General features: G+C 38.1%; 1 protein-coding gene across 3 annotated transcripts in view; it reads right to left on the bottom strand.

Moving 5' to 3' along the window:
• Positions 1 to 19: 19 nt before the first annotated feature.
• adcy7 (adenylate cyclase 7) overlaps positions 20 to 25086 on the bottom strand; it is an 83969-nt gene continuing 58902 nt past the window's right edge. For 2 of the 3 annotated variants that reach the window (XM_038282608.1, XM_038282609.1), the window contains exons 14-28: positions 21450 to 21509; positions 20599 to 20676; positions 17362 to 17431; positions 16406 to 16503; positions 16134 to 16218; positions 14358 to 14495; positions 13528 to 13578; positions 12281 to 12462; positions 11948 to 12059; positions 11701 to 11859; positions 7441 to 7587; positions 7178 to 7285; positions 6958 to 7072; positions 6106 to 6230; positions 20 to 1215 (exon numbers count right to left, since the gene is read on the bottom strand). In XM_038282608.1, coding sequence (XP_038138536.1) covers positions 1069 to 1215; positions 6106 to 6230; positions 6958 to 7072; positions 7178 to 7285; positions 7441 to 7587; positions 11701 to 11859; positions 11948 to 12059; positions 12281 to 12462; positions 13528 to 13578; positions 14358 to 14495; positions 16134 to 16218; positions 16406 to 16503; positions 17362 to 17431; positions 20599 to 20676; positions 21450 to 21509 — 1675 coding nt within the window. In that variant the 3' untranslated portion in view covers positions 20 to 1068. The remainder of the gene's footprint in view (positions 1216 to 6105; positions 6231 to 6957; positions 7073 to 7177; positions 7286 to 7440; positions 7588 to 11700; positions 11860 to 11947; positions 12060 to 12280; positions 12463 to 13527; positions 13579 to 14357; positions 14496 to 16133; positions 16219 to 16405; positions 16504 to 17361; positions 17432 to 20598; positions 20677 to 21449; positions 21510 to 25086) is intronic. The other variant, XM_038282610.1, reaches the window with a different exon arrangement.

Below are 25086 nucleotides of genomic sequence, written 5' to 3' on the forward strand. Positions count from 1 at the left end.
TGAACTATAAATGTCAAACTGCAGACTTAACGAAAACATTTATTACATTCTGTCACTGTACAAAAAGTCAATATCACATTTGTTCACAGAAAGGCCAATACAACATTATGCAACAGCAATTACAGTCGAGATGTTGGTTTGAGACGACAAGGCCACGAGACGGATTCAGAGGCACCAACAGTGTTATGGAGGCCAGAAAAATCAACTAAAATCACAGCAGGGAGGTGGTTCGCTTGCACAGCTGAGGAAATGCAGAACATTTCCCACCTTGCTGCACATTCGGAAACCAAAAGGCAGCAGAATATATATACATTTTCTGAACTGGGTTGGAATAAACAAGAGTAATGAAGGAAATTCAGCATTGCTCCTCTGAAACATATAAGCTGTTAAAGTGGTCAAACTGCACAGCAGGAACCAGGGAATGTGACCATAAAGAATTGTACCTAAACTTACAGGAGGTCTGTTTAGAAAGGTGAGAAGATTGAAGCTTAAACCAGGCAGGAAAGCTGCCTTCGTTACCTGAATATGAGGTGAGCGGTTCATTCAGAATACCTGTTTATTAGGCAGAACTATTCCTTTTTCTTTTAAATAGGCAAACTAACAGAGATAAAGGACTGACTGAATTTGAATTTTGAAATTCACAGCAAAAGTCGTGTCTTGGCTAATTAGATAAACGCAGTTTACTCCCATAAAGCATCCTTTCATTTAGTGCTTTCTGGTTAAACTTAATATCTAACAGGATCTGCAAGAATAAACTGACATTAATACATTTTTTTTTTTTATCACATTTGATTAGAAACAAAAAAAAGTAGGAAAGTACATGACATCAATGTTTTTATTGTAAATAGAAAAAAAAAAGATGGTCTTCTGATAGATCTTCTGATCTAACTAAATGGTCCCACTTGTATCCACCACATACTGAAGCAGGAAAGGTGCCATTTTGTTTGTTTTTTCTGTCAGCAGGAACACGCACTAACATCCAGGCTGACGTTTGTGACGTGCGGGAGTCTGTAACCTCTTCAGCTGGCGTATCTGAGTCTATCCAGCTCTGTTGGCTGCGGCCCGGCCTCAGCTCAGCCCCATGCCTTGCTGTTTGCTCGTGTCCGTACACACAAAGAAGGTTTTCAGCTCCCCTTTCCCTTTGACGCTGATGAGTCCTCGGCATTCGCAGGAGTAGCCCAGCTTCTGCAGCACTTCAGTGGTTTCCTCTGTTACCTGAAGGAGGAATAGAACCACAGCTGGAGTTCAGTGGAGTTTTATATAGATTACACTTAATGTTGAATTCTTTACTTTTCCTACTTAAATCTACCCACGTTATAAAGGTTCTGGAAAATGCACCCACTTTCTTTTATTATACTTGACTGAAGTGGTGGGTTCTAAAGAGTTATAACATTTACTGTTAGTAGTTTTACTGCACCATTATATGATGTATCCCTAAAGTCTAGGTGTAGTGCTGGATTCAGACTTGAACCTCCAAAAGCATTTAAAGACAATTACAAGGTCGGCTTTCTATCACCTGAAGAACATTTCCAGGATTAAAGGACTAATGTCTCAGCATGATCTGGAAAAACTAATCCATGCGTTTGTTTTTAGTCGAATTGATTACTGCAGCGGTGTTTTCACAGCTCTGCCTAAAAAGTGGATCAGACAGCTGCAGCTGATCCAGAACGCTGCTGCCCGTGTCCTCACTAAGACTAAGAAAGTAGAGCACATCACCCCGGTTCTAAAGTCCTTCCACTGGCTCCCTGTATCTCAGAGAATAGACTTTAAAATACTTCTGTTAGTCTATAAATCTCTGAATGGCTTAGCACCTAAACACATCACAGACTTGCTATCAGTGCATCAACCCTCCAGACCGCTCAGGTCTTCTGGCTCCAGCCTGCTCTGCATACCTAGAACCAGAACTAAACATGGAGAAGCAGCATTTAGTTCCTATGCTCCACTTATCTGGAACAAACTTCCAAAAAACTGGAAAAGTGCCAGAAAGCCTGAGTTCCTTTAAATCAAGACTAAAAACACATTTGTTTAGGATTGCCTTTGACTATTCTAGTTAAACAGTTCAACAAAAACATGTTTTCTTTAATCCAACTGTTTTTAATATTCTTTTTTTGTTTCTGAATTTTTGTTTTATTTTATTTATTTTTTATTTTTTCCTACTTGCTTTGATTCTGTTTTATCTTTCTGTATTTTAATCTTGTAAAGCACTTTGCATTGTCTTTGTACTGAATTGTGCTATACAAATAAATTTGCCTTGCCTTGCCTTACTCTTACCTATCTGCTGTGAGTAACTTTACTGAATAAAGAAAAATCACATTTTAAACTAAAATGGAGCAGACATGGAGTGTTAAAGTTTCTTTAAAATGAGCATTCTTTTTATACAAAATATTTGTTTTAATGTTCTATTAATCTGCTGAGACCTTTATGGTTTTTAGGTTAATGTAATATACAATAAAAGGTATATATTTTCCCTGGAGGTAATTCACCCCAGTCAAACATTAATTATATTAGAAAACAGGGTTTTACATGCTTTCTGCTAAAAAAACAACAGTTTAATGTTCAGAAAAAGAGTTTAAACATTTATATTATGGTTGGTCGCATTACTTTAAATCATAAACCGGATACGAAGTACTTAAGTATCCTTTTTCTGATATTTTACCTCCTACTGAAGCTTTTCTTGGAAGGCTAGTTATTACTTTTACTCCACTAGAAATATGTTGAAGTAGTGAAGCTTTTACTTGATTACGTCCTTCTAGTACTCGTTCCACTTCTGCTTTACTGGGATTCCTATTGATACACCAACACAAATAAGCTCATAACTGGAGAGCAGGAACTGCATAAACATCCTAAAGATTGGGTATGTATTTATATTAAACCCCATTTACTCTGATACCCACAGTTTTTAACTTGGAGGCTTGCAGGAAAACAATCAGCAGGTCAGAGGTAAACCTTTTAGTCAGTTTAATAAAATATCCTAGGAGTGTGACATCTTGCTGAGCGTTGTTTGTTCTGTCTTCAGAAACGAAAACAGGGACATGAACATGAGCGTCCTCCTAAACTGACAAGCAATTCAAGGAGAGAATGAACGAGAAAGGGAGACTGAGCTACAGAGCTAATTCATGTGTGGAAAAAAATCTAATAACAAAGTAACATCCTAGTCTACCACTAAACTATTGGGAAACAGAGAAGTAACACCTTCATGCACACGGGGACTCGAACCAAGCCATCAGCTCCGAGGCTGGTCCGGGAACCCCGGGGGACGGGGGCAGGGAGCCAGCCGGGGACGGAGCGCCCGAACCTGACCCGGTGACGGGTATGCTTCCCCCCATTTGCATTACCGGTTAGCACGAGGCCGCCGGTCTCCAGGCAACCATCGACGGGGTTCCCGGACCAGCCTCGGACCTGACGGCTCGGTTCTGCTGCACTGTTGTCGACTGAAATCCTGGACAATTCTGAAATTCCAACCGGGCATTATTTAGGTATGAAAAGCAGGCCATGTCCGGGAAAAAGAAGATGTCTGGTCACCCAACTATATCAACAATTTCGGTGTTTCAGTGAGTGAGTGCTTGTTGCTATGATGTGTCTTTGCTCAGCAGCGTCACTTGTTGTAAACCAACCAATCAGAGCACAGCTGATCTAAATATTCATGAGCATACCATAAAAAGAAGGAAACCTGTTTCATGCTAGGGCTCCTAACCAGGCTGCATTAGGGCTCATAGAACAGCAAATCTCCCATTTTCAGCCCAACCAATGTTACACACCCAATTCAGAGACCATATACAATCATTCCAGAGGATGTGGGAAATAACACTGAGGAACTCAGCAACTGGTTTTATTCTACCAGTAAAGCAGCCTTGGATTTGGTGGCACCTCTAAAAATTAGATTTCCAAAATCCAAGCATGAACCCTGGTTAAATGAGGTCACTCGGGCTGCCAGGAGAGACTGCCGCAGAGCAGAACGCAAATGGAGAAAGGACAAATTACAGGTGTCTCTCCAAACATTAAAGGAATGTTGGCGCCGTTATCAAAGGATTGCAAAAGGCAGCCAAAGAAAATACCTGTCGGGTTTGATTGTATCAAATAGTCAGAATCCTGCTATCCTATTTAAAATTATTAACTCTGTTCTAAATGATTCACATAGTGGCTTTATGGAGACCTCACCTGCTGCATGTGAAAACTTCTTACACTTTTTTGATGAGAAAGTTGCTTCTATTAGGGCCCAGATTATCCCCTCTTCTTATGATCCTTCAGTTGTGGTGCCTTGTTCTGGTGTTTTCCACAGCTTTGAATGTGTGAACTTGCAATTATTGCAGGAGGTGGTTAATCACTTAAGGCCAACTGGTTCTCCAGATGATGTTATTTCGCCCCAATTATTTAAAGAAGCTTTCTCTGCTATAGGTCCTTCTGTCCTTGCTCTTGTAAATAGTAGCTTGTCCTCAGGCATTGTTCCTAACGCTCTGAAGCATGCAGTTCTGCAGCCTCTACTTAAGAAACCAGCTTTGGATCCTACTGTTCTGGCAAATTATCGACCTATCTCTAAATTGCCTTTTATTTCAAAAATTCTTGAGAAGGTAGTCTGTAATCAGCTAATGGCCTATCTTAATGAACATAATGTATTAGAGGTTTTTCAGTCTGGTTTTAAACCATTTCATAGCACAGAGTCAGCCCTTTTAAAAGTTTTTAATGATATACTTTTAGCAACTGATTCAGGTGACGTTGTTGTTTTGGTGCTGTTGGATTTATCATCTGCTTTTGACACAGTTGATCATGTCATTTTACTTTCCCGTCTGGAACAGTGGGTGGGCGTCGGTCACATAGCTCTAGATTGGTTTATATCATATTTGGCTGAACGTACTTTTTGTGTCTGTCTTGATGGCCATAGGTCCCCCTCTGCTCCACTGTCGTGTGGTGTCCCACAGGGCTCAGTTCTAGGCCCGCTCCTTTTCTCACTTTACCTTCTTCCGCTCGGCTCTATTTTAAGAAAACATGGGATTGCCTTTCACTGCTATGCAGATGACACACAGATATACTTACCACTAAAGAATGTAAACTCCACCTCTCTTCGGTCTCTGTTTTTATGTCTTGAAGATGTGAAGGCCTGGGTGGCCCTAAATTTTTTAAAACTCAATGACGACAAGACGGACGTAATGATCTTTGGCAGATCCACTGCTGATTCCGTGACTAGTCTTGGCTCCTTGGCTCAGTACGTTAAGCCGGTTATTACAAATTTAGGGGTTAAGATGGATGCTGGTCTTAAAATGGAAGCGCACATCAGAGCCGTTATAAAGTCCATCTTTTTCCACTTAAGGCAGCTAGCAAAAGTAAAACCCATTCTTTCCAGACAGCATTTCGAAACAGTGATCCATGCATTTGTGACGACACGGCTGGATTACTGTAACTCACTTTATACAGGGGTCAGTGACTTGTATATTTCTCATCTTCAGAGGGTTCAAAATGCTGCTGCACGTCTTTTAACAGGTACACAAAAATTCGACCACATTTCCCCTGTTTTAGCTTCCTTACACTGGCTGCCAGTACATTTTAGGATTAATTTTAAAATTCTTTTATTTGTTTTTAAAATTCTTAATGGCCTTGCTCCTTCTTATCTGTCTGAGCTGTTACATTCTTATACACCCTCCCGTTCCCTCAGGTCAGCTGATCAGTTGCTTCTGAGGGTCCCAAAGACGAAATGCAAGCTCAGAGGAGACCGTGCTTTTTCTGTGGCAGCTCCTAAGCTGTGGAACGATCTGCCTCTGAGCATAAGACAGGCCTCTTCTCTTACTGCTTTTAAGTCCCTTCTTAAGACTCATCTTTTTTCCTTGGCTTTTGACACATTGAGACGTTTTACTTTGTTTTATTCTTTTTGTATACTAATATGTATTTTACACTCGTTTTTTTCTCTATTTTATAATTTTATTGTATTTTATGATTGTGTACAGCACTTTGGTCCTGTTCGGTGTATAAAGTGCTTCATAAATAAAGTTGGTATGGTATGGTATGGTATGGTATTCTAAGACCCCTTTAATGTCATATATTGGTTCAGAATTACAAATTGAATTTAAAGTTTGATCAGAATCAGGGTGAGGTAACAGAAAACATTAAAAATACCTGAATCTTCCCCATTTCTCCAGTGGTTTCCATTCTGCTGGCAACGTTCACGGTGTTGCCCCAGATGTCATACTGTGGTTTCCTCGCTCCGATAACTCCAGCTATCACTGGGCCATGATTAATTCCTTTGAGGAGAAAATATCAAGTTTAGTTTGAGTTCTCTGTTACTTAATCTGCTGAGCTTATCACATTGATTAAAAAATAATAATAATTTCAAAAGGGGAACGACACAAAAGACAAAAATTTTGTTCACTGCCAGATCAAGCTTGTTTTGAATGATGATATAAAACTGCAAAGATCTCTGATTGGTTTTTCTCCTCTGATTGCATTAGTCTTTGCATAGCCTTTTTAATCAGATGGGCTGCTGCCTGTTCAGGAGTGTGTGGCTCCAGGCAGACTGCAGTTTAAGCATGTGATGCAAATATAGGTTAGAATCACAGTCTGACCGTTAAGATTCATGAAAAAATGACTACGACAGCAGAAATCATGATTCATAAAAAAGACCTTCAGAAATTCACACATTTTAGATATTAGATTTATCGTATGATAAAAAGTAATTTGAAGCGGAAAGGAGTCACAGTCGGTGGTGTTTTTACAAAAGTGTTAAGATAAAATAGTGAAAATGGGTGATTAGGTCTGCAAGGCTTAAACATTAACTTAATCATGATGGCTGGCAACAGAACAATAACAGAATAACCTAAATATCATTCAGTGGGACAGATCAACCTGTTAAAGTTCATTAATGCCACCGTATTCACGGTAACCAAGGAGACCTGCAGTTACTGTGGCCAGCCCTACTGTACCAGCAGCACAGGCCACCATACAATCAATAAAGCGGCTGTGCACACTCACCCACTCGAAGCCTGAAGCTGTTAAAGGAATGTCTGTTGATGCCGTCCAACTTGCCCATCATGGCGATGGCGAACTCCACCATGATTCCTATCTGAGCCTGCTGCCTCTCCGTGTCCTGGAAACACACCATCATCACAATACCTCTGACATTTAGTCCCTGCTTGAAACAACTTGTCTGACCCTGGCCTGACTCCAGCCCCCAGTCGCTATTCAAGCCCACCTGATGGTTTTCCTGCCCAGGCGTCCCGCTGAGCCCCGCAGCTGCCATGTAAGTGCTGCCAATTGTCTTGATCTTCTCCACGGCGCTGAACTTTGGTTTGGAGAGCAGCTGCAGGAAAACATTGAACATCGAACTGAGTGAGTAATGGATGCAAAAGAGAAACGTCACTTTTTTTAAATATATTTTTATCTGCTGGCCAGATAGTTAACACTTGAATCGCAACAGGAATACAAATGAAACTCTCTCATTTTTATTCCACTGACCTCATCAAAATCGGCGATGATCTCATTGAGCAGCCTAAGGCATTCCAAGCCCTCCTTGTTAATATCACACTCGGTGTAAAACTCTTTGAAATCCGGCACAGAGGCAAACATCACGCACACACAGTCATATGACTTGGAGTACAGGTCCTGTTAAAGAAATAAAAAAACACATGTGAATAATCAGCTCTGGATTTTTTTTTATTTTTACTTTTTTCACTGAACCCATTAGGATGGTTAAGTTTTTTCTGAAAATGTGTTTTCTATGTAAAGAGTAGTCAGATCAGGTGGAATTTATCATTAATAATTTCTAATATGACAATTCCCATATTTGACCATTTTTATTCAGTCATTTTAATCAAACTTTGAGCAAAAGCAGTGATGTCAGAAGCAGAAAATGAAAAAATCAGGGATTTCTATAAATAAAAGGAGAGATATAAAATCTAAATTGCTTTAGGTGCAGTGTGACATTGAATCAACCAGAGATAACTGAGGAACTATATTTTTGTCTAGGTTTTTGTTATCAAGTCCAAAGTCAACATAGATGAACTAATAAAGCATTTTGTGAGAACTTTGTAATTCTTTCTCCTTGAAAACTTTCATAGAAGTTCTGATTCCAGTTGCACTAACCTTGAACTTTGAACCAATCTGACTGTATGATCTGGTTGACTTGTCTCTGTAAAGTGCCTCGAGATTAAGTGTTGTGAATTGGCACCATATAAATAAATTAAATTAAATATTTTTATTTGGATGCATGCATAAATAAACAGTAAAAACATTATTTTTTTTTCTTCTCTTTTTGCCTTTTTTAACCTGGTTAGTCCCATTGAGGTGTAAAATCTTGAAACCTGGCAAGCAGCATACAACTTACAACATATACAATAAATACAAAACATTAAAACTCTCCAAAAAATCTCACCTAAAATGTTTACACACAATAATAATTGATTGCAAAGATTTAAGAGGGATTTTAATTCTCTGATCTCCACAAAGGCCTTAAAGTGAAGTCCATTTCTTTAAGGCAGCTAAAAGCCTAAAAGTTTTCTTGCCCACTTCATTTCGTACTTGGGGAGGAACAAAGTTTATATCTTCCTAAGATAAAGTCATACCAGTGAGTGAGGCGCCACAATGGCAGGTACGTGGACAGCAGTTTAGGAGACACAAGGAGAGGGTGAAAAGAAGCTCGGAGAAAAAAAAAAAAGGTGCAAAGCCTCTAAGTTGACGCACAAAATTCAACAAAATAACTTTCCCAATAATGCGCCAAAAGAGAAACTGAAGAAGCAGGAAGAAGAATAAATGAAGGAGGCTTGAGATGAGGAGGGGGAGGAAGAGGAGGAGGAGAGGGGTGACCCAGCAGGGAAGGCTAAGGTCAGATAAAATACTAACAGTAAGAAGAAACAGAGAACTGTAGCACTGTCAGAAATAACTAAGATTTAATCATATTCATCCTCCCCCTTTATAAAAACAATGGTATAGAGATGAAGTGGGCAAATATGCAAAGTGCATATGCAGTAATAAAATATTTTTCCATAAAACCTGTAATCCTTGAGCTATAACGAGATATATCAGAGAGAGCAAATGGCTGCTGTGATGTTTTCAATTAATGCTAGTATGATTTTAACTTGCTATAAAGTTAATTATTCTAATATTACGATGTAGTATTTGTTAAATATTGGCATAAATAGATACTTTGTTATTGACAGAGGTGAGTAGTAACCGGTTACATTTGCCTCTTGAAAAGGGTTTAGTCTAGACTTTTACTGCAGCTAAATTATGACTGTATAAATGCATTTATATTATATACAATTATTAGTTATTTTACCCAAACGTTCAACCTGTCAGATATACATCTACATGTACATTTGAAGTGAAAATTCTTGTTTAAGCAAAATCTTTGTTTTAATGTTATTTTTTGCTGAGATCAAGTGAGAATACAGCATCACTCCCTACTTTAAATATTGGATTCATTGGTTTATGTTGGAAAAAATAGTGTTTATCCTGCATGTATCTTATTTTTTTGTTATTCAAACCTGCATGTACTTTTATATTTCTGTCGTTTTGAATTTAATATTATTGCTTTTTAACAACAAATCAGATTTGAGAAATTACTATCTGCTTAAGTCTTTTTACCTCATTATTTTAACTTTTTTTTACCCCCACCTAATTTAAATTTGTGAAACAACACACTGTGTGTTCATGTGCTCTGAAATGCTGTGTCTCTGCATATTATATAAATAATGATGGGGGGGAGGCCATGACCAAACATGCCAGGGCCAGTTTCTGATTTCATTCTGCTGGGTTCGAGTTAAAACTGCCAAAACGATCGATCCCTGCTTTGATAACAGCAAGCACACATGATCTACACTCACCGGCCACTTTATTAGGTACCCCATGCTAGTAACGGGTTGGACCCCCTTTTGCCTTCAGAACTGCCTCAATTCTTCGTGGCATAGATTCAACAAGGTGCTGGAAGCATTCCTCAGGGAGTTTGGTCCATATTGACATGATGGCATCACACAGTTGCCGCAGATTTGTCGGCTGCACATCCATGATGCAAATCTCCCGTTCCACCACATCCCAAAGATGCTCTATTGGATTGAGATCTGGTGACTGTGGAGGCCATTTGAGTACAGTGAACTCATTGTCATGTTCAAGAAACCAGTCTGAGATGATTCCAGCTTTATGACATGGCGCATTATCCTGCTGAAAGTAGCCATCAGAAGTTGGGTACATTGTGGTTATAAAGGGATGGACATGGTCAGCAACAATACTCAGGTAGGCTGTGGCGTTGCAACGATGCTCAATTGGTACCAAGGGGCCCAAAGAGTGCCAAGAAAATATTCCCCACACCATGACACCACCACCACCAGCCTGAACCGTTGATACAAGGCAGGATGGATCCATGCTTTCATGTTGTAGACGCCAAATTCTGACCCTACCATCCGAATGTCGCAGCAGAAATCGAGACTCATCAGACCAGGCAACGTTTTTCCAATCTTCTATTGTCCAATTTCCATGAGCTTGTGCAAATTGTAGCCTCAGTTTCCTGTTCTTAGCTGAAAGGAGTGGCACCCGGTGTGGTCTTCTGCTGCTGTAGCCCATCTGCCTCAAAGTTGGATGTACTGTGCATTCAGAGATGCTCTTCTGCCCACCTTGGTTGTAACGGGTGGTTATTTGAGTCACTGTTGCCCTTCTATCAGCTCCAACCAGTCTGGCCATTCTCCTCTGACCTCTGGCATCAACAAGGCATTTTTGCCCACAGAACTGCCGCTCACTGGATGTTTTTTTCTTTTTCGGACCATTCTCTGTAAACCCTAGAGATGGTTGTGCGTGAAAATCCCAGTAGATCAGCAGTTTCTGAAATACTCAGACCAGCCCTTCTGGCACCAACAATCATGCCACGTTCAAAGTCACTCAAATCACCTTTCTTCCCCATACTGATGCTCGCTTTGAACTGCAGGAGATTGTCTTGACCATGTCTACATGCCTAAATGCACTGAGTTGCCGCCATGTGATTGGCTGCTTAGAAATTAAGTGTTAACGAGCAGTTGGACAGGTGTACCTAATAAAGTGGCCGGTAAGTGTAAACACTAAACAGAATCTATGAGGTTTAGGTCCAGAAGAAGATGAGAGACACCAGAAGCAACAATGCAGATGAGCTGAAGGAAACAACTAAACCAATCTGGCTTTCCGGAAATCTTTGCAGAGGCTGATTGAATCTATTTACTCTATATCGATACAATAGTTCAGTCAAAAGGAACACCTAAGACTATCCAACTACTGAGTGCACATTCTAGACAGTGCATTGACATGTTTTGCAGACTAATATTTCAGCACTTAAAACCCTTTATATTGGTTTATCTATTATTATGAATTCCTGAGTAAACATTAAACATTATAATCGGCTAAATAAGTACTATGTTTCACAGAGAATAGGAGGCTGCTGAAATAAATTGATTCACTTGTCCAAAGATGCTCATAGAACTACTGAATTATTGCTGCTTTTAATGTAAAAATGCAAAAGTAAATTGGCATCTTTTCAGAACACTTTGTTTAAAAAAAAAAATCCCTAGCAGAGTCAGACACCTGTGAACAGAGTGTTTTGATACCAGCTTAGACAAGAGCTCTTACATTATGCATTTTACTGTTTCATTTTTTTGTTTTTGTTTTAAGTGTTCTTCCTCTGCATCAATTATCATTTGGTGCCTAGCAACCAGATGGCTTAACCTGAAGGATGCAGCTAAAATGCTTTGGAAATCTTACCTCGTTCTTCTTGTTCTCACCGACGAACAGTGATGCCACGTGGGCAGGCAGCACGTTTTCCAGCAGCAGACGATTCAGGTTCTCCCTCGTCTCGATCTCGTCCTGCTCTGTGCGGTTCTTGTGCTTAAGCAGGAAGTCCTGCCGAAAGCAGCTTTCGTACTAGGAGGCAGACCCAGCGGGTGTTTGACTGTTAATGTTTCTAGTTGTCTTTTTCCTTTGAGGACTGAAGTAAGAGGTAAAATCCTACCTGTTTTGATATGATGAGCATGGTTATAAGAAACAGGGTGATGTAAATGCCGCTCATAATCTGCAGGTGTTTTACAAGCACGATGCAGCTGCTCAAGGTTTCATTTTTTCTCCTGAAGCAAAAGAACAACAGAATTCTTTATTTAGTACTACCCTTTGCAAAATTATGCAGAGTGAAAAAAAAAAATATTTTTTAGGCCTGTAAAACCATTAACACAAACTATGAAATTCAATGAATTGACATGTCTTTATCTAAAAAAATAAACATAGATTTAAACCAGTGTGAAACTAAGACCTGTGCTTGTTTGCAACAAGATAAGGCAGGATAACCTACTCGCTGCAGTTAAAGCTGCTGTTGAACGACTTATCGAAGCTTTCGAAGGGGTATTCCTTGCTGAAGATGATGTAGTAGTACAGGATGGACACAACAATGAGGAAGACCACTTTGAGCTCAAAGCTCACTCGCAGGAAAACCCCACATGCGATGAGTGACAGGATACAGCAGCATACCGAGTACTGACAGACAGAGAGTACAGAGAGGAGACAAGGTCTGTGAGGAATACACATTTAAAAACATTTATCCTGCTTGAATATGCAGCTTATTTTCATTTAATCTTTATACTTTTAATAAAAAGGAAGTTAAAATTCCAGTACTTTGCAAAATTATCTTTATTTGTTGGAGTTCTCTTTCTTTATAGCAGCAAACTTAAATGCATTTAATTGGAATTGGATTCAATAGACCAATACAAAGTGTTGTGTTATTACGTTTAAAAAGCAAAGACATATTTTTTTAAAATCACCAACAAAATCAGTACAGGGGATATTTATTATTTATTAGCAGGGCCAGGAAGCTGGTCAGACTTGGCAGGAGGATGGAGGGAGATAGATATCCGGTGTAGGTAACAGATCTGCTCTGTTGGTCAGATCTGCTGAGCCCTGCACATGTTAGAGACGTTATGCTACATGATTGGCTGAATGTTGCCACATGACTTAAAACATTGTGGTTGCCCAGACAACGATAAAAATACAATGCATCATCTATGTACCAAGTTGGGAGCATCACTAGTGTTCATCTGTAGCTAATGAGGGATTATATTTTACCTGATTGATAACAAAGCTGAGACTTTTTGTGTCACCTTGTTAAATCGCAGAACTCAGTCTGCCTTAGAAGGCGGTTCTTTCCTTCAAGATTGACAATAATTGTTTTCTACTCTCGGCTACTTTATATCGATGATGAAATGTAAAATAATAGCAAATATGGGTAACAATATGTTAAGACTCCACGAGGGATCTGATTTTTAAGAAACGGGTACAGTTTGTCCGAATGGCGTCATAAGAAGAGGCAGGGCCCAGAGCAGATCTGGTACCCACACCTGCAATCCTGAGTAAATATGCAGCTCAAATTTTAGTGGAAAGACCACTTTGTCTAGGGGTTGGTGAAGTATCACAATGTGGAAAAGTTCAAGGTGGTTGAATACTTTTCCAAAGCACAAGATGAGCTGGTTGGAGTAAAATAATAATTATATAATTCATCTATCAGAACTATAAGAAAGCAAAAAAGTCAATGAATCTTCCACTCACGGGCAGTGACAAGTCAGCTCCGTTCTCCTTCTTATCCATATGGGCAAAGCACTGCCAGGAGGTAGAATAAAAGAAATTGACAAAGAACCACTGGACAGCATGTTTTAAAGTAAAGCATGGCATCTTAGAATTGAAAATCAGCGAACACAATGACCTTGTCTCAAAGCCTTAAAGGAATAGTACACCCAAAACATGATTAGCCTTCATTTCCTGAAAGCGTGCGCCTGCGAGTTCACGACGCTACGGAAACCGCGGCAGACCAAACCAGATGAAAGTGCGCATTCAGCTCGGCAAAGAACTCATGCTCTTCCTCAACACTGAAGTCCTCAGACATTTTTCTTTTGTTGTTTCTTTCTTTGCACAGGTAAACAGCACATTTCTTCTTCTACGCTTGCATTATCGGCAGAGCAGACGCTGAATGCGCACTTTCATCTGGTTTGGTCTGCCGGCTTCCGTAGCGTCGTGAACGCGCAGGCGCGCACTTTCAGGAAATCCTATACACTACTGTTTATGCTCTAAAAACATTCTAAATGACTTCGTTTCGAGTAAATTCTGGATGCTACCCACTCAGGACACTTGGAATACATTGGACGAGCAGTATGGAGGAATATTGACACGTTTTTTGGACTTTTATGGACCTTTCTGCCTCGGGCGCCATAGACCTCCATTATTTGAATGTCAGCAGACAGCAAGAAGCCTCCCAGATCTCCAGATGCTTTTGAGATATCAAAAAAGTACTCCAGAGTGTTGTTCGGCATGGGGGTGAGTAGAAAATGAAGGCTAATCATGTTTTGGGTGTACTATTCCTTTAATCATGAGCGTTGTCCTACCAGGTTAAACAGTGCCAGGACAACGATGACGGCAGTGGTAACGGTTGCCAGAGGGAGGCGCACAAACGGCCGCTTAACCACCGCCTCCGATACAGCCGGCAGCCACTGACACCCTGACAGCTTGCGTGGAAACAGGCGCTGCAGTAGATAGAGAGAAGTGAGATAAAAAAAAAGGTGAATTCATGTGAAAGGAGCATGTGACTTTCTGCTCAGTCAGCCTTCAGCAGACATCATGTTTGACTGATTCGCAGCTGACTTAGTAAGAACCAGTCTGGAGAAGAGAACAGCTGTAAACATATTGTCAGACATCATTTGAACATAAAGAGTATTTTCTAGGTCATGTTTCCATTTAAATAGTTCAACTCAAGCTATTTCTAAGAGAATCTCTATCTTAACATTCTTCTGATGAATGTAATTCTTCCTTCACCAGCCGAAGAAAAGCACATAAAAAAGACTTCTACAATTACAAAATTACCTAAACAATAAACCTGTAAAATATAAAATCAGGTTTTATTCTATTTAGCGCTGATGAGCTAAATGAAACTACATTTATGTAATTTCCTAAATAAATTCCGATTAAATCCTGCCTTTACCCTTTTTATTATATAAAAAAAAAATTAAAAAATGTCTTAAATATGAACACTTGTACATAGCCACTGTTATTATCTTGTTTTTTTCTTCTCATCCCTTCTGAACCTTTTAAAAATGTTGATTTGGATCATTCCAGACCTGAATCGAAAAAAGATTAAAAAAAAAAAAAAAAAAATGAAAAAAAGAAAATATGCACAAAACACAACCGCAAAAACCAACGTTTAAATTTAACCGCTTCTGATTGGCTAATCTGTCCATCAGAGAGAAACAGAACTACCAAACTAGAGAGTTGTTTGTCAATAACTTAACTTTTGATACGTCTATCAAATATTGGTGCAAAGATCCCTGGTTTTGATTCTCTTTCTTGTAAATTTGAAAATCTGCGAATGGAATAAGTATTTTTGCCCTCAAAATATGATAATTAGATATTAATCACTTTAAAAATAAGATAATTGAGTTGTTTGTTTGTTTGTTTTTTTAATAAATCATCTCTGTCAACAGGCAATTTGTCTTCCCTACCTGCTTATATCAAGGTAGATACAGTTATTTCAATAAAAATTGACTCACTTAGATTTCATTGTTTTGCTTTGTAAAGTGTTAATTCTACACATGTTAACAGGTGTTTTGATTCCCCTCTGTAAGCATGATATTTGAAGGCTCACAGCAAAATCTCGTACTGAAGAGTCAGGATCCCCTCAATGTTTAATCAAATTATCAATCAATGATTATGATTTGAAATTTCCTCTGCACTCTGCTTCAGGAAGATAACTGATGAAAGTATAAGGACAAAAAGAACTAAGCTGCATTCCCAGTAAAATCCTTTCTCATATAATTCTCTTGTGTGGCCTTAACACAAAAGCAGAGCAGATCCCTTGAAAGGACTCACGCAATTTTCCTTCTAATGCACCAGAATATTAAGTTTGATCAAAAGCGAAGCACTTAAGTCACGGACATGTAAAGCAGAATGGATTTGTAACGAAACAAAGGATTAGAACATGTTCTCTGCTAAAAATGACATCCCATTATTATACTATCCATCAAGGTAATAGGACATAATGCACATGTGTAGCTAAGCTTTTGGGCCCTTCCTTTTTTCTACAAACCGAGATTTTGGGGGGGGAAAAAACATGATAAACTGCAAATTGAACGGCAAGCCAATTTAAAGGTAAAATCAATCATACTGACCTGCAAATGACCTGCATAGCAGATGGTCAAAGTCAGCAGCAGAATACACAACGACACTCCGAAGAACTTCGACAACCTCTGTTTACTGGCAGAGAAAAAAAATAAGTCAATGTTTAAGCCACTGAAAATTACATTTTATGGAGTTCTTTAAACAATAACAGATGATTGATTTCAGAAAGCACAAAACAAAAGCCTACTGTATTTCTTTCAGAGTCTGACACAATATGATTAGAACCAAATTCAAATAAAAAGGGAAGTGTTGTGTTACTTACTCTGTGACATTCAGCATTTGAATCACGAAGATACAGAAGAATATGAAGGTTGCACAGGCAACATAGTGCTTGAACATCGGTAAATCCAGAGCTCGGTACTACGGAGTGGGGAAAAAGGAGCAGCCTTTCCATTAGAGGGTTTTAATTATGTATTTCAGCTGTTATATTATAGCAATTTCAATGATTATACGACATTTAACTATGTTTTTTGTTTCCCTGCTTCATGCATTCCCAAAATTAATTGTGATATATGTTAAGGTAAATAAGATAAAACTGAATTTTCCCCACATTTTACAAGCAGTTGATTTGAGGTGAAGTAATTAATTCCTAGAACACAGATGGTAGAGGAAACGTGACGCTGTTAGTGCTATGCTTGACAGGTGTGATGGTGTGTTTAGATGTTATAAGGCTAAAGAGAAAAATGTATCTGTTTTAAATTTAAAACACTTGAAGGCATTTGGCTTGCCCTCTTTTTTTTTTTTTTTTTTGAGAAAGATCCAGTCTACAGGTGTCAAGTGTGGTAGTGGCAGTATTATGGCGAGGGCCTGGTTCTCTACCAGTGGTACTGCTGTGTTCTACAAAGGGAGCAAAATATAAAACAACAGTAGGATTTCCTCCACATTATTTCCTCCATCACCTCGATTCACCAGCTTTAAGTGTGACAAATTGAAACAGTTGATTTTTTGGACTCTGCATTAAGTTTATTTCCACATAACAAGTTGAACTTATAAACAAATTCTCCCAGGATAAACGGTCCACCCTCCAGGCTGAATAATGCTAAAAGCGTATTGATTGCAACAAAACCTTACTTTGATGGAGAACTTGCTCAGCAACATTTAACAAAATGTTATTGACTGTATACAGAAGCTCTAACACATCAAAAGCCCAAAACAAACATGCTGTTTATGTAGATTGACTGTTGAATGTCATAAAGAAGAACTTAAAGTCAAACCAACCTGTTTTTCGACATCTTTTTTTGGAAAGCATAAGGCTGAACTCCCACTCTCTTCAGAATTCGACCACTGCCTGTGAGAAGAAAAAAAAGGTTGAGAGGAAACTGAATATTTTGATGTGTTTATTCTAACATCATAAAACTGGGCAGTTTTTAAGATGAAAGGACTGTGACTTGTAGGGGAAATGAATGACAAGAATCCACCATGGTGCTTCTTTGCTGCAGACTCTCCATTTATACATGCAGAATGAACCGCTCTCTGTTCTTTAATCAATAAACATGATCCTTAGTGTTTCCGGGAATGTCCAGATACAATTACATAGGGGGTCCTGTTAGATGCCAATAGGACCTTCATGATGTGTAGTGACTGAGGACTGATGGGCGGGCTTTCTTTGGGACTGGATCATGGAAGGATGTGTTCTGCAGCAACCTGGGGTCTCATGTTAGAATAAGAATTCATGTAATTAGATTATATAAAGTAAAATGCATTGCTGTTAACTGGACAGACTCTGATGATATTACCTGCCATATAACTGCAGTTTGTTGATCTTTTATTGGTGTGTAGTTAATAAATCAGTGTTAGTGACCTGATAAAGTAAAAGTCGACAACATCCCATCTTCATTTCTGTTCACACTAAATAAAAACAGAGGTTGTTTTTTTTAAATATAAAAAAACATGTCTTTGATTTCCTGTCTGCTGAAAGCCAATAACAAAAACAAAATATATTGCGTCATTCTATGCAATATTCCTTTGGTTTTATACATTTTCTGCAGATAAGGATGAGCCTGTGTTGACCAAATGGTGCGGAGCAGTTTTCTCACATTTTTTCAAAAACCTCTATTTGCATAAAAAAAAAAAAAAAAATCCCCAAATGTGAATTTAATTCTTCAGCTGAGCTGAACGTAGTGAGATTTCTCCATTTGAACTGCACTCTCTATCTTTTTAATCGTGGGCTGTTTTCTGTATTCTGGAGATTTATATTCACTTCCCATCAGAAGGTGATTTTTACCGGCACAATAAAAAGACTCGATCTAAAGGATCTAAATAATCAACCAAAGATATGCTGTAGAGAGCTCAAAGAAAACACCAAGACATGAGGTTGTGTTACTTTACCACCAGCCAATAAAAACAGCATGGGCCATTTCTCAGCAGTTGATCAAAAACCTGCAGCAGGACTAAATCTATTTGATTTACAGCGTCAGACCCCAGACACGCCTTCTACGTCTAATCTAAGGCAGCGCCACAGCAGATGCCAAAAACACCAAACTGAAATGTAGAGGTCAATCATCTTTAGTGTATTTCCCCATCCCAACATGGGTGGATTATTTTTCAGAGCTGAAGCAGCCATCTGCAGGTTAAGCTCCATTCATTCTGTGAATATTTAATATAAGTTTTTCAGCAGAACACATACAGTACATACCTAATTCAAAAAAGTAAAAAAAAAAAAAAAAAAAAAAAAATTCAATGGACTTTGTTTCCAAGTTTGAAGACGTTTCGCTTCCCATCCAGGAAGCTTTATCAATTCAAAGAGAAGCGATGGGAAGCGAAAGGTCTTCAAACGTGGAAAGAAATTCCAGTGGATTGTTTTTTAACATTTTTGGAATGACGATGACCTGGATGACTGACAATCTTCACTAGCATATTTACATACCTAAGATCATCACACTCATTTGATGTCAGAAAAAGATAATCCAAATAAACACAAATTACAGTTTTCAAATGATTATTTGGAAAGTTAAATTGAAACAACGATACCTAAACAAAGCAGAATCTGTTAAAAATTGCCCTAGAAATCGATATTTGCCGCCACTGGGAATACAAACTGCAGTAAAGCATTTGTGATATCTAGCAATAACTCCTTTACATCATGTGCAAAACCTTTTTAGAGCGGAAAAAGCTTTATAAGCAAGTAGTGTTTATACGCATGAGGGAATTGCTTTGTTGGTAAGGTGCTACACATATATACCTCAGTCCGTTAGCTTCTTTAGCCATCCAGAAGGGAACCTGCTCGATGACTTTATATCACTCTATTGCTGCATAGTCCAAAGACAACTGAGCTTGGGATCACAAACCCATGATTGGACATTCTTTAAGATTTTGTGGCGGAGAGAATTTAGAGTTCCAAGAATTTACGAGTTTCCGCGGTCCTGGAGAAGCACAGCACCCTCAGACCTTCACACCATCACCACTATGTTTGAATGCCAGTATGATGGTTTTTTTGACAGAGGGTTATTTTTACATCACGTTTAACAGGATCCACAACTTCCAAAAATGAATCATGCCTTGTCAGTCTACAAAACATTTTCTCAAAAGTTCTGAGGATCATCAAGATCAAGTTGTTTGCTAAATGTGAGACAGGTCTTTGTGTTCTCTCTGGTCTGCAGAGTTTTTTTTACCCAGAAACCCTCCAGTAAGTCCTGAACTCTCACAAACTGAGGAAAGTGAGATCTGAACTGCTTTAGATGTTTTTGTTTTATGAACTCCTATCGATGCTTCTTTGGAGTTTTACATCAGTCCAGCCAATCTTGTAAAAGTTCTGCTGCTTCATGTTTACTCATTTGTAAAAAACACCACTTGCTTTGAATAACGTGATTCTGGCATTTTATACTCACCCTAGTTAAAAAAAGGTGTTTGATAATCTAAAATAAATATGTCAAAATATCAAAAAATAAAAACACATAAAGAGGAAATACTTAAAAGCACTATATACTGTAGAAGGACATTTTCCATATAAAACATGCATCCTTAAGGTTAACACAGATTTTGCTAAACAAGTATTTTAAAGGGTTAATGTTTACTTTCTCTCCAGTTCAAATTCGGCAGCTATGTGCTTCCTAAAAAAAAAAAAAAGCAGATTTTTTGACTTTCATTTATTTCTAAATCAACTCCAGACTCCTCACAGTACATTAATAATGATCATAATCAAATCTACGCAGATTCAGCTGTTGTTCCCTACAGGGAACATGTTGTATATTGTGTATGCAGTGAGACGCTATCAGAGCGAGTGTGTTTATGCATACAATTATACACTTTTAAATTATGATCGTTCTTTGTTTATTCCTTTGGATCTAGATTTCCACCACAAGTTCAACATTGCCAAGCCTAAACCCACTGTGGTTAACTCTTATGTTAGGATTTCTTAATCAAACCTAAACCATAACTACTCAATGATATACTTTTCATGAAGCTATGCACACATTTCCATATATAAATAAACAAACTCCAAAAGGAAGGACCTACTTGCTGCTGAGCTCGTCTATTGTAGTGGTCATCTCGTTGTGCAGCTGCTCATCAAACTTAGTCTTCTGGGATTTGATCCTGCAGCATAGAGCACAGGACATAATTAGGAAGCAGCAGCCAGACATACTTTGAGGCAGACAGCCACATCCGAACAGAATGAAGGAAAACTAGATCTGCATTGAGGTCCATTTCGGAAGCATTTTGGTTACTTCCAGTAAGAGCATTAGTGAGAAAATAGCAATCTAGTTTGTGTCTGTGAGAAAATTTAAAGCGGGGGGAGGGGGAAATCAGGGTTCTGGATGCATGACGCAGTATGTTAATCTATCCCAAAGGAATGTGTTGTGTGTCTGCCATAATTTAAACTAGATCAGAAAGGAAACAATCTGCAGATCCTGATCAGAAACAAAAGCCCAAAAAGGTGATCAGGGTTAAAAGCAGAGAGTCAGTCCAGAGCACAGCTATGGTCATGTGCTGCCCTGGTAAAAAGAGTTAGCGATTAGACAGATGTAAATAACAATTTAAAACTATATTGGTTAGTGTTCGTAGGGTGAGGAAGCATATTTACAAAACAGTAGTTCTCATCCTGAGGATCCAATCACCACAGTTTAACAGGAACAGTGTAGGGACTTTGCATGGGACTTTTAAAAGCAAATATAAAGGTAAACCCCTTGAAGCAAAATATTAAAAAAGAGATGACATGAAGACCTTATAATGTGGCATCTCTTTTTTTTTTTTTTTTTAAAGATCAGGGGGAAGTCAACATTTTATGAAGGGATGAAATAAGCCTGAAGGCTGAGAACTACTGCACTGATTGGGTCGAGGGCACGGTGGGTCATAAAAGCCCCACTCACTTATGGTTGCTGAGCGGAGGGTTGGACAAGGAGTATGGGTCTTCAAGCGACTCATCAAAGCTGGTGGGATCCAACAGTAAGACAAAAGTACAAATGTATTACAAGAGCGCAGCTAAAACACAAGGAAATGTAGAAATAGAAATTCCTAGATTGGCAAAACAAATGGCAGCATCTTTCTAGCCTTTCATCCAGTACAGTCCTGTGTAGCACTAAACAGGGTTAGACTGGACAAATTTCACGAATAGCTCACTCTATCTGAACATAAAAGCCTTTGTGTTTAAATGATGTCCCATCAAGTGGTTTTACACTTTGTTTTTACTCTATTTGTTAGTAGATATAAGCTGTTTGAATATTTACCCTAACAGGATCACATAACCGGAGGTACAATATTGCACAAACCCTCAATAAGAAAACTAGAAAGTAATGGAGCCCAGCAAGTCAGCATTTTTTAAGTGGAGGTGTAAAATGAAAGTCCAAGATCAAGTGATCAAGAGTGGAAAAGAACATTTTAACCAAGAGGGATAAGACATGAGTCGTGCTCTGAATACAACATAAACATTGGTGTTCACCGAAGCAGAAGTTATAGCCTCTGAAGTTGCCAAATTGACGTGATTAAGCAGTACCAGCATATAGAATAATGTCTGCTGATTACGGCCAGTGCAAATATTTTTGTAAGGCTCAAAAAAGACAAAGTAAAAACCATTATGAGCAGGTCTGGGTATAAATGATCAGAACAGATTCCAAGCTTTCAGTTTTCCCTGAGTCTCATTTTTTTTTTTTATTCTTAACTCAGTCCACCGACCGGAATTAAAAAAGCTGCCTAATATCAGGGGGGAAAAATCCACATGAATGTGTGTGCAACCATCTGTTTGTGATGCAGGATTAGAAATTGTGGCTTAAAGTTAAATAAAGAAATGACCAGTCGGCTACCTGGGACACTGGCGATGGGATTAAGTAATAGAAAGGACGGAGTATATACGGCCGACATGATTATCACTGCCAGAGTCAGAGTGAGAGGATTATCTTTGACGTGCTCCACTGGTGAAAAAAAAGAAAAAAAATTAAATTGTCTAGAGATCTGTTCAAAACAAAATTTCGTTTTGTATACAGTTGTGTATACAAAATGACGAATTAATCTGTCTAAGTCTAAGTCTGGTGTTGTGCTAAGGAAGGTTTCCTGAGGGAATTTATCCCTCCTCTAAATGAGTCAGCTTCTGTAGGGAGAGCAAATCCTTTATTATACTTTCTTCTTCAGTTTAAGTTCTAACAGATTCCCGCCTTATTTCCAACTCATTGTGGATCAAATGAAAAGCACTTTAATGTGAATCTGCAGAAGTATTGAATAATTCTTGGTATAACTTCGTCCATCGCTTGTTTTAATTCATTTGGCATCTGTGTCATATGATGAAGCTAACTAACTAAACAACCGAGTATGAAATTGCACTTTTCCTCCGTCAGTAAATGTAAAGCGTCACTACTTTCACGTCTAGTTGAGTGTAAATGAGGAGTAGTTGAGGATATTAACTCTTTCAGGATGGATTCCCGCTGCGCTGCTTTTTCCACCGGCTCAGCCTAGATCTGCACAACAGTCAGAATTAGATTAACAAGATAAAAAAATGCTCTTATGTAAACAAGTATCTGATGCATCAGAAACTGGATATGTGTAAACGTGTTTTAATGAGATTTAAAACAATAAAGCGCCATGTCAAAATGTAACTCTGTGAAAAGAAAATCAGTTCATAGGTTTGATATTAATGTACCAGTTAAAAATATCTAAGTGATAATTTATAGTAACATTTACACAAAGTTTGATGTCAAATGAACTCCATCTCACTGAGAAGCCCCTGTAAGATTCATCGACCAGCTTCCCAGCCCATATTAGAGAAAAACCCTGCAAAAACCCTAAAGCATAATGCTGCCACCACCTTGTGTCATGGTTGCGATATTGTGTTTAGAACAATGTTTAGTATTAGACTTTCCTCCACAAAAATTTGAGTCAATAATATGAATAAAATGAAAACAATAAAATAATAATACAGTTTGCTTTTATCGCGAAATATTTGGATTAGACAAGAAATTATTTTACATAGAACTGTATATTACTACTATTCCTTTTGGAAACGGTTTCCGGTGGGTAAAGCATGTATGCTTTAGCAGGACTTTATTTTCTTGCTGTAAGTTGCAGAATTAGACTAGAATCGATTTGTCAGTACTAATTTCAAAGCAACAGGTTTAACCATTTCAGTGGCAACGACAGTAGACTAAGCTTTATTTGTTGATTAAGTCTAAATAATACATCGGTTTAATCCCCTTTTGTGAAATCTTTTTAATAGTATCATTTCTGGATTATCATCCACCCTGCACTATTTAGATTTCCATTGTATCCATAGAGTTTATATAATGGTGTAACCTGATTATATCCACTTCAGTCATTTCTTCTAACAATTAACACATTTAGAGCTGTAGTTGTATTCATTACGTTTCGTGTGGGCAGGCCTCTAGATTTTAACAAGCTGGCTGTGAGGTTTAAATGAAAGATATAAGATGAGGAGAAGTGAATTGCATTTGTAAAAAAATTGGCAAACATCATCATCGCTACATTCATGTGGTAAAATTTGTCTTTGGTCACCTTGAACACATAACACATGCTAAACTGTGGATTTTGAAATGTATATGTAATGGAAATGTGAAAAAAGAGACTGATATGAGGAAAGCTTTATAATATGGAATTATAACAGTGTAAAGGAAAGCAGTAAAAAGATGTCAGGCAGTTATTTACTGTGCCAAGACAACAGACAATCCATTAACCTACATCAACCTTCAGCCTCGTCTGATCCTTTCCAGGTAAAAACATTACTTAAAGTGAAGCTTGTTTAATAACTATAGAAAACAGATAGATTCCATTTTAATGCAGTTTTCAAAGTTGTTTCTTTATTTTTGTAAATAATACCGATGGTATCACTATTTCTTTATTAGGCAGATGAAAGTCCGTAAAATACAGAGAAAACATGTTTATCCCGCATATCTTATTCTAATGCAAAACATAAAAATCTTGTTAAATGAGTTATAGTTAAGTTTTTGGCTCTGCTTTAAATGATTAAACATAAATAAATGTTGAGAGGGATCATAGATGTAAAATTTCAGGTTATGACTCCCTAAGCGTTCCATTCTGAATGACATTTCACCACATTAAAACAAACTTTAATGTGTTGTATTACATTTTTTTTATTATGTACAATTTAAAAAAGGGGTATATTTTTATACAAGATAGAAAATAACACCTGATAGTTTAAAGTTTAAACATTTTGCACACCATTATATTCAGCTCTTCTGACTCACTGCTTTGTATTGTGTTGCAATTCCAGCTGCAGAAAATGAAATGTTTGTGCTCTTTTTCTTCCTCTGGTCTGCAATAAGCTGTAGTGTTTCAAGGGTAAACATTCCTACTAAAGAAGACTGAAGGCTGATATTGATACAAGGGGTGCTTCAAAAATTATTTTCATTAAAAAAAAAAGTTAATCACAGCCTCAGTTTTTAAGTAAGAAATCTAGATTGTCAACAGGGATGTGTCCCCGTTTGAGAGCCACAATATATCTAATAATTTTCATTATTATTGAGATTATTGATATCTATGTCA

Source organism: Cyprinodon tularosa, unplaced genomic scaffold (assembly GCF_016077235.1).
Source record: "Cyprinodon tularosa strain WSP-4 unplaced genomic scaffold, ASM1607723v1 ctg186, whole genome shotgun sequence".
NCBI classification, from domain to species: domain Eukaryota; kingdom Metazoa; phylum Chordata; class Actinopteri; order Cyprinodontiformes; family Cyprinodontidae; genus Cyprinodon; species Cyprinodon tularosa.